Source organism: Trichogramma pretiosum, unplaced genomic scaffold, assembly GCF_000599845.2.
Source record: "Trichogramma pretiosum strain Unisexual culture from Peru unplaced genomic scaffold, Tpre_2.0 scaffold2, whole genome shotgun sequence".
In the NCBI taxonomy this organism is placed as follows: Eukaryota; Metazoa; Arthropoda; class Insecta; order Hymenoptera; family Trichogrammatidae; genus Trichogramma; species Trichogramma pretiosum.
The window spans coordinates 2280548-2296008 of NW_019641687.1; the positions used below are offsets into that span (position 1 = coordinate 2280548).

Below are 15461 nucleotides of genomic sequence, written 5' to 3' on the forward strand. Positions count from 1 at the left end.
TATATACCTATGTAAGAGCAGCTGGAGATATTGGCTTAGCCGCCCTGTCGCACTCGGAAAACTCGGAGCTTCGACAAACGGACCGGACGCGCGCACGCACACTCCAACAATAAGTCTATTATCTCGAATCTCGATCTGACCAAGTGTGTGTGTGTTTGTACAAAACGTGTATATAAACGGGTGCTCTGCGCGAATGTACCTGCACGACTTTTGATAAAGACGTCTCTCAGCGAGAGCACAATACGTCGTCGCGCAAGCTGTTTACACGGGACGTGATAAAATTACGCTCGTCGGCAGTTGCGACCCGGTGTACGACTGGCCTAGCTTCGCAAGCGCATACACCCACACGGAGCACAATCGCACACACAGGCGGAGGCCGGAAAAAATAACTTATTTCCCGTCTTTTAGCGCCGCGGCTACATTTAAATGCGGCATAAAGAACGTTTCTTGGCAGAATCCTGCCAACTGTCAGACACACGAGACGAGAAAGAGCGAGGACGCGTGCGGGGAGCGCGCGCGACTTTTTCCAAGCCCAGGCCTCTTGTTATTACAGAAGAGGAAGAAAAAGGAAGAAAAAAAGAGAGAGAGGATGATGCAGCTGCTCGGGCTGAGGGATTTTTTGTGCTCACAATGTGATCGCTCGGTTACAAAAAAAAGAGAGAGAAAGAGAGATTTTTCCATCCGTGTAACACAGTTTCTTTTTTACCACGCTTCGGGGTGGGTGGCTGTGCGAGAGAGAGACAGAAAGAGTGCAGAGCTTATGATAATAGTAAACAAACGATGATGAAGTGTAAAAAAATTTGAAAAGCTGCCACCGCTCAACGCCAAGTATACGTATAAACTCATGTATGCAAAACTTTGTGCCGCCCCGCGCGTCTACGCCCGCGTGTATGGAGTGTCGCTTGCACATATAACACATATATACAGTCGCGCGCGCGGTATTCACTTACTCTCCGACCACAAGCAGCAGCCACCCGCACCAGGAGAAGAGCGAGAGAGAGAGAAGTCATGAATCTTTCAACGGGAGAGTCTAAGGTTTGATATGAAACGCAGAAGCTTCATAAAATGAATAAGTAATACCGAAACCCCATCCTCTTTCTACTGTGTGTACTATATACCAGCCGTCACGGCACTCCGAGGAGCGTCGAGCGCACGAAATGCTGATTCCTAGTTCCTATACTAATATTACACGTCCCATTTCGGATGGTAATTAATCAAAGGCGTATAAAAAATTGCTCTCCATATTAGTTCATGGCGGATATCCCGAGTGCTTTTTAATTGTGTATCGCGAGCGCGACGCACGCGGCCCCCCCCCGACTTTTTTAACGAATCTAATTAAACATTCCAGCGATTTCGCCATCGTTCGACACGACTCGACAATGGAAAATAATCTGTATTACGTTGTGCAATTCGTTTATGCCTTATCAAATGAGAGCAAAGTTATGTTTTACGAAATTATCGGGCAGGGAAATAATAAATAAAAATTATTTGTTTAATTCAAATTTTAAAATTTTTATTTTTTTACGTAATATTTATCATGTGCGTATGTTTACATACAAACATAATAATTATTTACGTACTTACATCTTCGTACAAATATGGAATTTCCATCATATATTTTTGCAAAAAATGGGATCCATTTTGTTAAGTAACAAATATATACGATACCTTAAAGTTATAAAACGTTTATAAATGTATGTATATAAAATAATGCATAGCATGAAAAAAAATTTCATACTTCTTAAAATCTAATCAGTCGATGTGAAAACGTAAATATGTACATTTATGCAATACAAAGGTAATCACATAAGTCTCAGTCTTTTTCAATTGTTTCGTTTAACCATGCGGGATCTATGATAGAGAGCCCGTTGATATAAAATTGGTCAAGCCGATCGACTTCTGTGAATAAAACAAGCCGCGGCCTCGTGCCGAAGAGGATTGATGATGGATGAATCGCTACTGGATGTCTCGACTTGACCTAAAAAGTTGGAGTAAAAAAGAAATTACCTTTAAAAAATAACAGTTTGGATTTAATGTTTGCTACTAATGAATTTTAAAATTACCACGACGTAAGTTTGATCCTCCTGCAATTCAGCCAAGTTTTCACTCAAGCCATCGAGCAAAGCTCTCCTGAGATTCTCGGTATTAATCACCGAGCTTCTTGTCATTACCAATCCAGCTCTTTCACTCAAAGCCAACAATTGTTTTCTCACGAGAACGGCGTACTCGAGATTTCGATGATTCAAAAAATTATCTTGGCAGTAAACTTTTTTCTGGTTCTTTTTCGTGTATGCATTGTAGACATTCAAAAGTGTCACGTGATCGCCTTCTTCCGACTTGAATCTGTAAGTGTAAAATAAAATTGAGCACACAAGTGCATGAAACATTTCTATTGAGTGTTTGCGCCTTTGTATTCAAGCTCATCGTTCATGCGCATGTATACGCTATTTACATAGACTCGTACCTAGATCGAGCTGTCAGAGCCTCTTCGTGTTTCGTCGGGCTATCGACAAAGATGCTTTCCGCGGACAAAAGAGCTATCACAGTCAGAGCTTCCTCCAAGCATTCGTATTCGACCGACGCAAGTATCACTTTTGTAAATCTCGGATCCAATGGAAACAGTGCCATCGTTTCACCGAGACTTGTTAAACATGCCGGAGTACCTACGATGTTATTGCACGTATAAATATATACCTTATCGACCGATGATATACTTTGCATCTACTTATGGTATTTTATTTATTAATTTTTTCATTGTAATACCTGAGACAGCGCCTAATCGTTCTAGATACGCTATTGCATTTGCTATCGTTTCTTCCGATGGTTTATCCATGAAATCGAATGTGGTGATATCAATTTTGATAGCTAGAAGCCAAAGAGCGACATTTATTAATGAGCATCTTTGAATTTCGGGGACTGGCATTTCGGGAATTTTTTCAAACTCTGCTTTAGTATAAGTTCTAAAGCAAACTCCTGGTCCCTCGCGGCCACATCGCCCTAGCCTCTGTAAAGCTTGTGCCTTTGAGATTGTATCATATCTTAATACATCATGACCAAGAATTGGATCATACCAGCGTTGTTTAACTACACCAGTATCTATAACAGTTCTAATTCCTAAAACAAATAATGTTTTTTAATTTTAGAATGCTTCAATTTTAAAATCACACATACCTCCTATAGTCAAGGACGTTTCAGCAATATCAGTAGATAAGATAAGTTTCCTCATCCCTGGGGGAGAGGGTTTGAAGGCCTCCAACTGTTGATGTGTTGGCAGAGAAGAATAAAGTGGAAATACTTTTAAAGCAGGATAGCCTTTTCCATCCAATAATTTAGCTGCTTGTCTTGCCGTAATACAATTAACTTCAATTTCTTCTTGATCAGTTAAAAATATTAATATATCCTCGCTAATAAAAATTTAATTTAAATTTAAATTAAACATTAATAATTTTCAAAAATAAAATTTAATTATCTTTCAAATGCTTAAATCAAAAATATTTACTTTGCTGGAGATTTCTGGTGTATTTGAAAGGCAGTTGCTAAAGCAGAAAATTGGTAATCATTTTGTGATTCTTTTGCATGATATACTTTTGTTGGATATTGTCTGCCTTCAACATAAATTGGTAATGTTTCAAAATATTTTGCAAATTTATCTACATCCATTGTAGCAGACATAACTATTATTTTTAAAGGACTGGCATTACTGTTCCTTCTGAGTTTTTGTGCTCTCTTGACAAGACCAACTAATACATCAGTCTGAATAGATCGTTCATGAACTTCATCCAAAATAATTATTGAGTATTTGAGTAATTGATTATCAATTATAGCTTCTCTTATTAGTGTACTATCTGTGAGATATTTAATCCTAGTTTCTGGAGAAGTCATGTCTTCAAAGCGAACAGACCAGCCAACTAATTTACCAACGGCAGTGTTTTGTTCTAATGCCACTCTCCTAGCAATGTTAATAGCAGCTACTTTTTTAGGCTGGGTTATGCCAATACAACTACATGATCCTGCCATTCCAGACTCATAAAGGAGTTGAGGAATTTGTGTTGTTTTTCCACAGCCAGTATCTCCAACTATTATAGAAGTATCGTTTTTACGAATTTGTTCAAGCAATCTGTAGAAAAAAATAAGTAAATAAATAAGATGACTAAAATTTAGAAATTTATTGAGTCCGAAACTCTTATTTTATAGAACTAATGATAGAGTTTCTTATTTACTATCACATTCTCAGTATAGAGTTTATAAAAAAGTTTAATGTGATCTCAACAAAAGTTTTCTAATACAAACTTTTATCTTACAACTGTGCCAAACCTGTTGAATGTTTTCTTTATTAACTAAAATGTCTCACTCTGCTGTTACAACTATACAACTAGACATTAAAAAATAAAACTCATTTTATAGAAGTCTACATACCCTATTCGTTCAAAAACATTGGAAATTTCGCGCTCGATAAGTTTCCCACGTACCAACGACCGATAAAACGCAAACATAAATTGCAGAAAGAGTTTTTGGCATACATACATTATAGTATACAAGCGATGTCGCGCATTTAATTCATATAACATAGCAACAGTAGAGAGTATATTATTATCAACCAATGAAAAATATCTTCGGCACATTACTCGTAAATACGAGAAAAATACTCACTGTTTTCTCAATTTGACAACGGGCAAATCCTTCCGCTGCTGCTGAAGGGTTATTGTCTTTTTTTCCACAGCTCCGGCAGGTCCTTGCTCTTTGTGTTGCTGCTCCGCATTCGTAACCTCGGAATTATTATTGTCTGCACTTTCGATCTTGATGTGCTTGCTACCGCTGACAAAATGATCGTCGTTTGCTCGTTTTCCGGATATTTTGTAAAATACATCACTGCTGTTATTGTCGGCGAATTTGTACTTGGAGTCGTCTTGCTCGTGGACACCCATTGTTCGCTCGAATTATGTGTAGGCGAAAACTGCTTATGAAGTGAGTTCGCTCACGGACAGGCACGCACTCATACTGACTGTCTGTAAAAACACAACACTCGACAAAGCACGTGTTGCGCTCTTTCGTCGATCAGCTCCAACCAGAAAACTGACTTATATCTCACACTCGCAATACGTAGCACAACATCGCGCTTTTTGGCACTAATATAAACAGAAACACGGATTATAGAGGGATATGTAACTGTCAGTTGAAATTAGTTCTGCGTGTCGAAATATTACTAATCCTTTTTACAGTTTTATGCATCTATTGCTCTGTTTTTGCTGTGAGACTTTTCGACCTAACGATTTCATTTGAATCATAAAGTTTTAGAAATATAATTAAAAATTTTTGATCTCTAAATAAGTAACCCACAATTAAACAGTGTATCTAAAATCGATTATAAAAGAAAGATTAAAAAAAGAATATGAGAAATTGTTACGTTTAGCTCGATAGAATATTAAATAAACTTTAAAAGAATGGTTTATACGATATTTAAAACAATGAAAATCTATGGTTCTGCGATAATAAATCAAAAGCAATAAATTACATTTCTAATTTGTTAAAAATTGAAATTAATAATGCATGTAAAATGTACGCCTAACGAGTAAGCAGAATAAATTATTTCGAGTCATGAACTATCATAAAATTAACAAATTTTACACATGGGTTGGAAATGGTTGTTTTACAGTGTTAGAATTTCGTTATTAAAGGGCTATTTTTAATGGACATTGCATCAAAATTTTATAGTGCTGAATTTAAAAAAAATAAAATGAGTTAATTGTAATAACGGTACAATACCGCATATTTTTAATAAAATATTTTCGGCATTTAGTCTAGGTCAAAAATAGTTAATTAAAATAAACGAAGTTTGAAAAACTTATGTAAGCGTACTTTATGAAACGAACGGTGAATTTTTTGAAGAATGACGATATCCAGCAGTGATATATCGTCTGTAGTATAAAAATTTACTAGTATGATCTACTTATTGGCTAGAGTTTATCATCAACATAAGATTTTTTACGAAACGCGTTGCAACGGAGCTCTGTAACAGTATATTTTATACGTCAAGGGTAAAAAACGTATATACTTATGTATCCAGCTCTTTCTCGAAATTAAGAAAATGCAATCTAAAAAGTATGGTGTGCGGGTAAATAGAAAAAAAATATATATAGAAAAAAAACTTGGCATTCGAACATTTCTTCTAAAAACTTTCTCAATTCCAACTTGACTTATCGGTACATCCTCATAATGAATTTCTCGCTCCCTTCCTTCTATCTCTCACTCGCCGTTTCTCACAATTGCTTTTTAAGCGTGCGCCGAAGGGCATAATGTTAGCGGTAGGAGTGGTGCGTTGTTATTCCGGCGACAGAGTTTATAAATGAAGATTAAAATATATATTAAAAAATGCATCATCTGCTGTGCGTTGTTGCCAGTATGATTACACTTTTAGTTGTGTTTTTTTTCTCCTTCGCTAAGCGAAAAAAGAATTATTATTTATGCATTCAGCGCCAAATTTGCGTATTATAATTTATCATTGCCTCAGAAAGCAGCTTGAGCGCACTCGGGTCGAGCACAAGCCCCGTGATAAAAATCCATCATTTCTAGCAATTTTTTGAGAAAAAAAAAACGGAAAATGGCTCGAGCCATAAATACACTTCAAGAGATATATATAATCTTTCGGGTAGGAATATACGAGACTGCGTCTCTTGAAACACAATTGTTCCACGTCCCAGAGGTGTCGCACACTACCGTCTGTCTTGTCGGTGACAATTTGTTCTTGGCGTCTCGCTTTCCTGCAGCTTCTCTCCTTTGCGATTTACGAAATACACTCTGGAAATCGATGTATACCTATACTGTATTCAGCAAAGACGCAGAGACTTAACACAAATTGATCGCACACAACGTATTATATTTACTTTTCGCTACGATACTAATAATTTAACTGGATTCGAAAGTTTTTTTTTCCATCGGGGATAAATTTCTAATTTGTTAATGAATAAATATTCTTTTATTTAAAATAAGGGTTTCGAAATAATTTTTTCTTTGATTACAACTATATCGTGTCATTATAAGTAAAATTATCACATAACATTTTACGAATCAACATTGGGTTTGCGAATTGATGAATTTATAAATAGTTCGTTTTTAGGAATATTTTCATGATAAACTAACGTACTCCAAGTTTTGATATCGTTTCTTGTCGTTCATAAAATTGTACTTACGGGTTTTATGATAGGTTTCAGTTTTTGCTCTCCTGAAAAAATTAATTCAAAGAGACTTGAGAGAAACTTTTCTGCGAACACTTCTCGACGCGAACATATTGCGTGAATGCGAGGACGAAAATTGGCCTACCATAAGTATATCAAAATTATAGAGTTGCGGAATTTCATTAATTTTCTCTGCTTATTTTATCATGTTATATGTGTGAAAAATATCGATGAATACCGATCGAGAATTCTAATAACTCCTAGCCTTACGTTTATTAAAAGAGCATCAATAATCGTCTCCAGAATAGCTACTTCTGTTTCTATCGCTAGTGAATTTTGACCTCTTGTTTTCATTGGCCTCAAAACTTTCGCTTGGTGAGCGCTTTCGAAAGTAAGGACTAGTATCCTTTTCCGGACATTCAATTGCTTTGTGTTTGACGAATTTCTTGCAACTGTAGCACAGTTTTAGACCAGTTCCTTTTCTAGGACAGTCTCGCCCCAAATGTCCAAGATCGTCGCAATTGAAGCAGCGAAGATGGGCTTTTGAAGATGATTTTTTTCGGGAAAATGTTTCCCGTCTTCCATTTAGTTCTTCGTCCTGACGACACAGTTTGGATTAATCTCATTTTTTACTAAAGAATCTTTTAATCTTACATAATGGGGTTTTCAAGGTCAAAATTTGCAACTACAAGGAAATCTCATCTACATTTACATTTCTTACTTGGTTACAGGTATTATAAAATTGTTAGCTTACCTCGCCAACTACATCATCACTACCAAAAAATCTATCTATTACTTTATCAAGATCCTTTGGTATAGTAACTTTTCTAATTGGTTCATCCTGTTCCTCTGTCTCATTGCGTAGTGATTTTAGCTCATCTAAAAATCTGCTTCGATCTTCAATCATCTCTTGTCTTAGCTCCTCTACAACTTTTGTAACAGTATAGCACATTTCAGTAGCGGTATCAATTAGTTTTGCCAGTTTTTCCTCTAATATACTATTCGATGGCTCTGAACTTTCATTATCTCCTGAAAAGCATTGCTTATGACATTTTTTTCAAGTAGTCTCAATTATGATATAGCTTACTGATTTATTTCTTAAAGATTTAAATAAGAATTAACAATTAGAAATGAAATTATTTATTTAAACAAATAAGTTCAATCATTTTCAATGAATAACAAGTTAATTTTAAAACAATGAGTATTATGACACTTTATTTATTTTTTTAAATCTTGAAAAGTTTTCCAAAGCAACCCCAACAATCAAAAAATGAATTTATACTTGGAAAAGTGTATCAACAAGCATACATTTAAGTGTTAAAATTTTCAGGTTAAGATTAAAAATTTTCTGATAAATTATTTCGTGATATTTTTTATAAACTGCAAGCAGTAACTTTTGATCGACATGTATAGTTTGTACACATTACCTTTCACTTCATACTTTATACAAAATATTCATACTTACGTGATAATTTCGCATTACTCGACATGGCTAATAAGGTTGCAATGATATGTGTTCCTTTAATTAAAGAGAATAAAAATAGGCAGAAATTATTATAGTTTACTACCTACATAAAATTGATCAAAATATTAAATAATTAGCGTAATAAATCACGCAAGCAATTGATTTTTTAATGGAATAATGCGATTGCGTTGATCAAAATAATTCATGTCCGGTTTGCAGAAACCGAAGTAGACATTTTAAGAATAGTAAAATATGGCGGGAATAAAGCTGTTCATTCAAAAATCTTTAACTCAAAGATGACCAGAATAAAAAAAAAGTAACTTTGTTATCAAAAAGTTATTTTGCGTGTACGAATATTTGACAACATTTATTAATATTTATATATCATTCAACGTACATTATATTTAGATAAATCTTTTGATAATTTTATATTATATATTATGTCTCCTTTGTTATTATGCATAGTTTGTATTCTGTTACAATTTTTTGTGTATAGTTTACAACATTATTCATGAAAGCACAATTAAATTTTACAATTTTTGTTTATACATATTAATAAATTGTTCACACTTAAATAAGTTAATATTTTTTTTTCAAATATATAAATATAATACAATTAAATGCTGTCGATACTTAATATAGCAGATCTTTAACGTATTAATACAGATATGTACTACTTCTTACATTCTTTCCCATTTCATTTCTCTTTCTTTTTCTTCTTTTCAATAATATGATATAAATATGTATAGTTTATACATAAATCATTGAAGATGCATGTAAAATGAACCTTCAAATATATTATAAATAATCATTTCTGGACCAAGATCAATATGTTTGTCTTTATCGTTAAATGCTTTGAATTGAAAGCACCATTTCTACAATACAAACTCTTTTTTTAAACAGAAAACTGCATACATACATTTATATTTTATATGTATAACAAAGATAAAGACATCACAGATACACATACATTCTGTGCAAATGCAGGAAGACACAGTGATATACAGGCTGTCCCTCTTTCTCCTTTTCTCAATACCACATGTACTTATAAATAAGCACCCTAAGTGAACCAAGATTGTGCATATTTCTATCACAATTATTCTCTCTCATTTAAAGCACATTATAATCTTCATTCATATAAAGATATCAGAATAACATTTGATAATTATTAAAGCCTCATCTTTTTTTCGTAAATGCAAGAAAAGTAGAGTAATCAGGTACACAGAAAAAACATTCAACATCCTGTTTGTACCTGGACATGTCAGTACTTATGAAGAATCTTTAAGAACTAAAGTTCACACACATTTAACGTCTAACTGGCATGTGAAAGAGAGGTCACGTGTCGCCTTCATCATCAGTCAAATCACCGCTACCGGCATTAGCTCCAACTTTCGTTAAATATCGATTTCGCATACGATCATCTGATTGAGGCTGAAGTAAATCATCCCCTGATAAATCTGATGTTGAACCACCACCTGCGTTACCAGATAACAGCTGTTCACGTTCTGTATTAATTGGTGCGAGTGGATTCTTGTCAGAATGTTCACGTTGTTTCGGTGTCATATTGAGGTAACCACCTGTATTATTTGAATCAGTGATCCAAATGACTATAGCGGTAATAAGCGATACTGCAAAAAAGAATTATAATAAAATAGATATAGGAATTTTAATAAACAAATTGATAACTTATTTGAAACTCACTCCATAGCCATCCTAGGAAAAATAATTCAAGCATGAAGTAGCCATGATTATCAACAATTATTCCACAAACTATTGAAGTAACAGCCAAACCTAAGTTTTGTAATGCTTGTGCACTAAAAAATGAATTTTTTTTTGTAATAATTAAAGTTTGAATACATTATAAAAAAAATTTCATTATAAAACTTACATTCCATAGGCAGTACCAAGTTGATGATCAGGTATAATTAATGTTATTAAAGGCCACAAACCACTAGCAAGCATAGAATAAGAAAGACCTAATATCACCATGCATACATATGGGCTTACATATGTAAATGCTAGCAGTCCATGTGCTATTAAAGAGCCAGTTATACTTAAAACCACCCAAAAAATGTTTTTGCCCATTTTATCTACTACGATACCAAAAATTGGGGATGCAACAGCAGATATAAAATAAACCAGTGAATTCACCGTATTTGCTGCTGCAGGTTCAAATCCATATTTCCTTATGAAATAAACTCTGCAAATATTGAATAAAAAATTAAAATGAACAATAGTAATAAGAATAAGTAGTAATTAAAATTTTCAACTTACTTTCCTAATGAAATGAAGGGAAATATAGCTATATAATAAGCTACACAAATCCAAGCAACAAGCCAAAAAACTCCTTTGAAATCCTTTACATCGGTAATTCTAGCTATTTCTGGAGGAGCACCTTCGTTACGTCTTAAGACTTTTTCAGCATGACTATCCATTAAACCTAATAGTAGTGCACAAACCATAGAAAGCACACAAGTTAAAGCAGCAATAAATAAAACTGCTCCAATGCATTTAGGACCTGAGTATTGCAGGGTTTTAGATACATAGTTATAGATATCATCCATAACTACAAAATTCACAGTTGAGCCAACCCTTGCAAAGCTCAATTGTAAGCCAAATACTAAATTTAATTCTTTGCCTTTGAACCACAATACTGCGTAGCTATTTTGTGCAACTGCTAATGATTCGGCTCCAATTCTAAAAAAATAATTCAAACGTAAAGCGAGTTATCCATGAAATAAAGGTAGAAGTAAAGAATTATTTTTTGATAAAGACATACCCGAACACAAATCTCCCCAGCATCATTAGCCAAAATGTATCCACAAATGCTCCAAGAGCAAACATGAGCTGACCAATCATTGTCAATGACATATAAATGATTGTTCCCCATCTTATACCAAAAACTGCATCAATTAAAAATCCTCCAATAAAACAAAGTATAACATTAGGCCATGAATAGATTGAATACAACAAAACAAATTTTTTAGTTGACATATCCAAATCAGACTTGAAATTATTCTGAAGTGCTCCAGGGTTGTCATAGCAAAAGTAGGAACCTAAAAGTATTTTACAATATAATTATTATAAATTATAATAAAATGAAAATTTATTCAAAAAAGAAAAGTGAATCATTCATTGCATTACGTTAATTGAAAAAATGTTATACAGTTTGTGAGATTATGTATGAATCATAATGTTGAATGAAACCCAATCTTTACAAACTATTTAATTTTAATAATACTTATAGCATGATTAGGGTCAGCATGATTGATTATTAATTTATTCATATTTTTTTAAAAATGGGAATCAATGTACATTAAAGTAAAAAACTACATTTGATTTTTTGACATTTTTCAAGTAGTCAAAGGTCACACACACAATTTTTTTTTTCAAATAAAGTTCACTTTTTGTTATCATTAAATTTTTCATCTAACGATATATCCGATTCTGCTGACATAATAATGATAACATAAAACAAACTATATGAATCACTTGCATTATCTTTGACACAAAAGCCTCATCATCTGCCGGCTCCATTATCTCTTTCTCTTTTAAATTAAGTATCAATGCATTTGAGTATACTCTAAACGTTACATAGATAATTTTTGTTGTATTAGTCATGCTCAGCCAACTCAGACAACTGATATTTTAGCTGTACCATTTGTATCAATATAAAAAACATTGAATATGCATTATTAGGCCAATAAACGAAAAAAAAACAAAAATAATTAATAATTTATGAATAATCTGCATTACGAAAGTAACTAAATTATTTGATCAAATCTCTTTGAATACCAATCATAAATTTGTTTAAAGCATCAATATAAATCAACATATTTTCTCTGAATAATGTTGTAAATATAACTGTAAAAGACTTACCAAAGCCTAATAAACACATAAGAGCCAGTCCCATGAATCTAAACATTGGCCTCCGAGGACTAAAGCAGCCCTGAAGTGCCACATCATCCTCCGACCTACTAGTTGTGCTGTCAGGACTATCCATTACGCCACCTTCCATTAAGCCCTGCAGCTTAGAGAATAATTTTTCTTTAGGAGTCACGCACTCGAAAGCTTAGAACATCTGTTTCACTGATGAAACGTCAAAATTTGACGCATATCTGTGTTGACAAAAGATTGTTGAATGTTATTGAGTGCATATATTGATATGCGTGAACGTGAACGCGCACTGGATAATTTGATGTCTGCTTACTTACAACTTGACAACCTAATGAGTCGACGACGTCCGATCGAAAACAATAGTCACTCCGTTCGTTGGCTTATTTATAAGCACACACATATACATAGCTTACATTGAGTTAGTTTGTGTTGTTCGGTTTTGTGGTGCACAAAATACTAGGCAGCTGTACACAGCAGCAGTACACACAACACACAGTCGATTGCATGTCATTCATAGATCAAGTATGTATGGAGGGGGTACGCGCAGCCGTGTATACCAACAAATCAGTGCCATCTATTGACCACCGACGCTATTATGCGAAAATGAAATCTGCCTTACCACGGGTGCAGGTATAGCGCGTGATTCGCTTCCGCATTCTGCATTATCAATCGACGCAAAATTGCCTACTTCTGTACACATGATAGAATTTTGTAATGCTTATGAGAAAATGATTCGAAATTGATATTCAAGGGATCAAAGGGGGTTTAAAATGCAAAACATTTTATTTAATTTTTAGATGATTTTTCTTTCTCTTTTCAACGATTTTTTTTAAATTCCAAAATTTTCATTTTTCACTGAGGTACAGTTATTTCTGTGAGCTTTTTTCGTATAATTAGCGTGTTTAATTTTTTTTTCTTTTGAGTTTTCTATAAGTTATGCTTTTGGTCACTTATTGCAAGATTCAAAGCGAACTCTTTGAGCTTAGACGTTCAGGTGATTTACACTTCTTCGGAACATAAGCGGTCACCGAAATAATCTCGGGAAAAATGACGCTGTAAAATTCCTTTCTAAAGATTGAATAAAATTTTCTTCAATATTAAGCGACTTTTGAGTAAATGAGGTAAAACTGCTAGTAATTGGATACTGCGAGTTAACACATGTTTTACGTTTAGATAATAAATCGGTTAGATAAAACAACGAAAGGATAATTCTATTTTTATAGTATTCACTTATGTGCCATTCGATTAATTTAATATGTATTGTTGAGGATTATCAATAACTGAACTTGAGAATTAATTTTTATCATGAAAGATTATAATATTAAAAGAGAAAGGAGGATCGTTTAGTTAATTTTTTTTTATTTTAACATGATTTTGAACATTTTTTCTGGTTATATGATAAAAATAATTTAATGGGATTGAAGTCTACGATAAAGAAAATTACTCTAAAAGTATATAATTAAATTTTATCAAAAAATATTCAAAAATGAGCTTATGATAGTAAATTGTAGCTTCAGCTTCAAAAACATGGTGCACGCGATAATTTATGATAAGATTATTTGGGACAAACGAATCAAAGATTTTTTTTAAGTTTAAATGACTCTTGAGGCAACGATTTGAAATTTGTTCAATTATTTTGACTTTCGAACCTTTAGTGTAAATTTGAAGTGAAAAAATGAATAATATTTGTCGATTTCAAAAAATATTGCAAAAAAATCTCGACGTTAGTCGAAAAAAATGTTGAGATTTACTTAATTACTTTATGAGGTATGAAGTTTTAATTTTACTACCCAGTAAAGTGATGTAAAAAGAAGTGTCCTAAATGATAGATTCATTCGTTTTTTAATTACATTACGATTACGCAGACTCAAAAAATCTAATTGTTTAGGAAACAATTTATAGATTTTCATGTACAAAAATTTGAATTTTTCTTACCTCCTTAAATAATCTTCTATGCGGTCCATACAACGAAGGAAATCATCTAACATATTTAAACAATTTTTTTTCTGTTGTCATTGGGATTCTAGAACCTTGAGACATCAAATATACGTATAGTAAGGAGGTACTTATTTACCAAGTTGCATGGAATCTTGCTTCCAAGTTTTTTTAGTTAATTTGAAACTTAAAGTGGAAATTCAATATTAAGAATCATTCATATAACTATAAACCATGCGCTTATCGAGATCGTCATTTTCGAAATTTATAAATGTAATAGTGATCATTATGTATGATAGATCGGTGACGCCTTCAACCTCGCAAAGCGAGAACGTCGCTCTCGGCGTCGTTTGGGCCTCCATCCAAACACCGGTGATCGCTAGCGGCGCGAAGTGCGCGTGACGATCGGCCAGGAGTGAGAACTGAGAAGGGTTGAGCGGGCCTGTCTTCGCCAACGAACATTCGTTCGACCACTCTCTCGTCTCGCCCGGAATACACTACACATGTGGCAACTTCAGCGCCCGAAGTAGCTTTCGTTAAATCTTACTTTTCACATTTAGTCGAGCTCGCATTTACGGACAGCTACAATGCAATCCAACCCGTAAAGATCGGCTAGATGAGTAAAAGATGTATAAATTATCTTTTGTAATGAATGTATACGAAAACTGTTTTCTTTTCCAAAATAAACAGTGAGATTTGTTAAAACGAAGAATTAACAACAAATTCATATGCGAAATTTTAAGTACGGTCCTTATAGGGTGATATCACCATATTTTTTTAGCAATAATAGATATCCCAATTCTGATGCTGATATTAAAATCATATATTCTTTTGTCCATTTTTAAAAACTTTTATTAGAAAACTGTAGCAGTTGTCTATGGTTGGTCTATGGTTTTTTTCGTCATTATAAGAATTATATAAAAATAAAAAATAAACTAAGTTCATCATGGAGTATGAATATTACAAATATTGGAGTACGGTCGAAACATGAA

General features: G+C 33.6%; 3 protein-coding genes across 4 annotated transcripts; all 3 read right to left on the bottom strand.

Moving 5' to 3' along the window:
* Positions 1 to 1544: 1544 nt before the first annotated feature.
* LOC106658801 (putative ATP-dependent RNA helicase DHX33) lies at positions 1545 to 5071 on the bottom strand. The gene is made up of 7 exons (XM_014380923.2): positions 4651 to 5071; positions 3500 to 4117; positions 3172 to 3404; positions 2764 to 3114; positions 2465 to 2663; positions 2064 to 2343; positions 1545 to 1978 (listed from the first exon to the last, which is right to left on the bottom strand). Exons 1-7 carry the CDS (start codon positions 4923 to 4925, stop codon positions 1814 to 1816), a joined length of 2121 nt encoding a protein of 706 aa, XP_014236409.1. The 5' UTR covers positions 4926 to 5071; the 3' UTR covers positions 1545 to 1813.
* A 1921-nt stretch (positions 5072 to 6992) lies between these two features.
* LOC106658692 lies at positions 6993 to 8900 on the bottom strand. The gene is made up of 3 exons (XM_014380761.2): positions 8638 to 8900; positions 7927 to 8201; positions 6993 to 7770 (listed from the first exon to the last, which is right to left on the bottom strand). The coding sequence occupies exons 1-3, from the start codon at positions 8660 to 8662 to the stop codon at positions 7459 to 7461; spliced, it is 612 nt and encodes a 203-aa protein (XP_014236247.1). The 5' UTR covers positions 8663 to 8900; the 3' UTR covers positions 6993 to 7458.
* A 76-nt stretch (positions 8901 to 8976) lies between these two features.
* Positions 8977 to 13005, bottom strand: LOC106658691 (major facilitator superfamily domain-containing protein 1). Of its 2 annotated transcripts, none has more exons than XM_014380759.2 (7): positions 12852 to 13005; positions 12517 to 12755; positions 11417 to 11693; positions 10912 to 11334; positions 10526 to 10837; positions 10339 to 10451; positions 8977 to 10265 (listed from the first exon to the last, which is right to left on the bottom strand). In XM_014380759.2, exons 2-7 carry the CDS (start codon positions 12653 to 12655, stop codon positions 9973 to 9975), a joined length of 1557 nt encoding a protein of 518 aa, XP_014236245.1. In that variant the 5' UTR covers positions 12656 to 12755; positions 12852 to 13005; the 3' UTR covers positions 8977 to 9972. The 2 variants fall into 2 exon arrangements, with proteins under 2 accessions (XP_014236245.1, XP_014236246.1); XM_014380760.2 differs by having other exon boundaries at positions 12848 to 13005.
* Positions 13006 to 15461: the final 2456 nt, after the last annotated feature.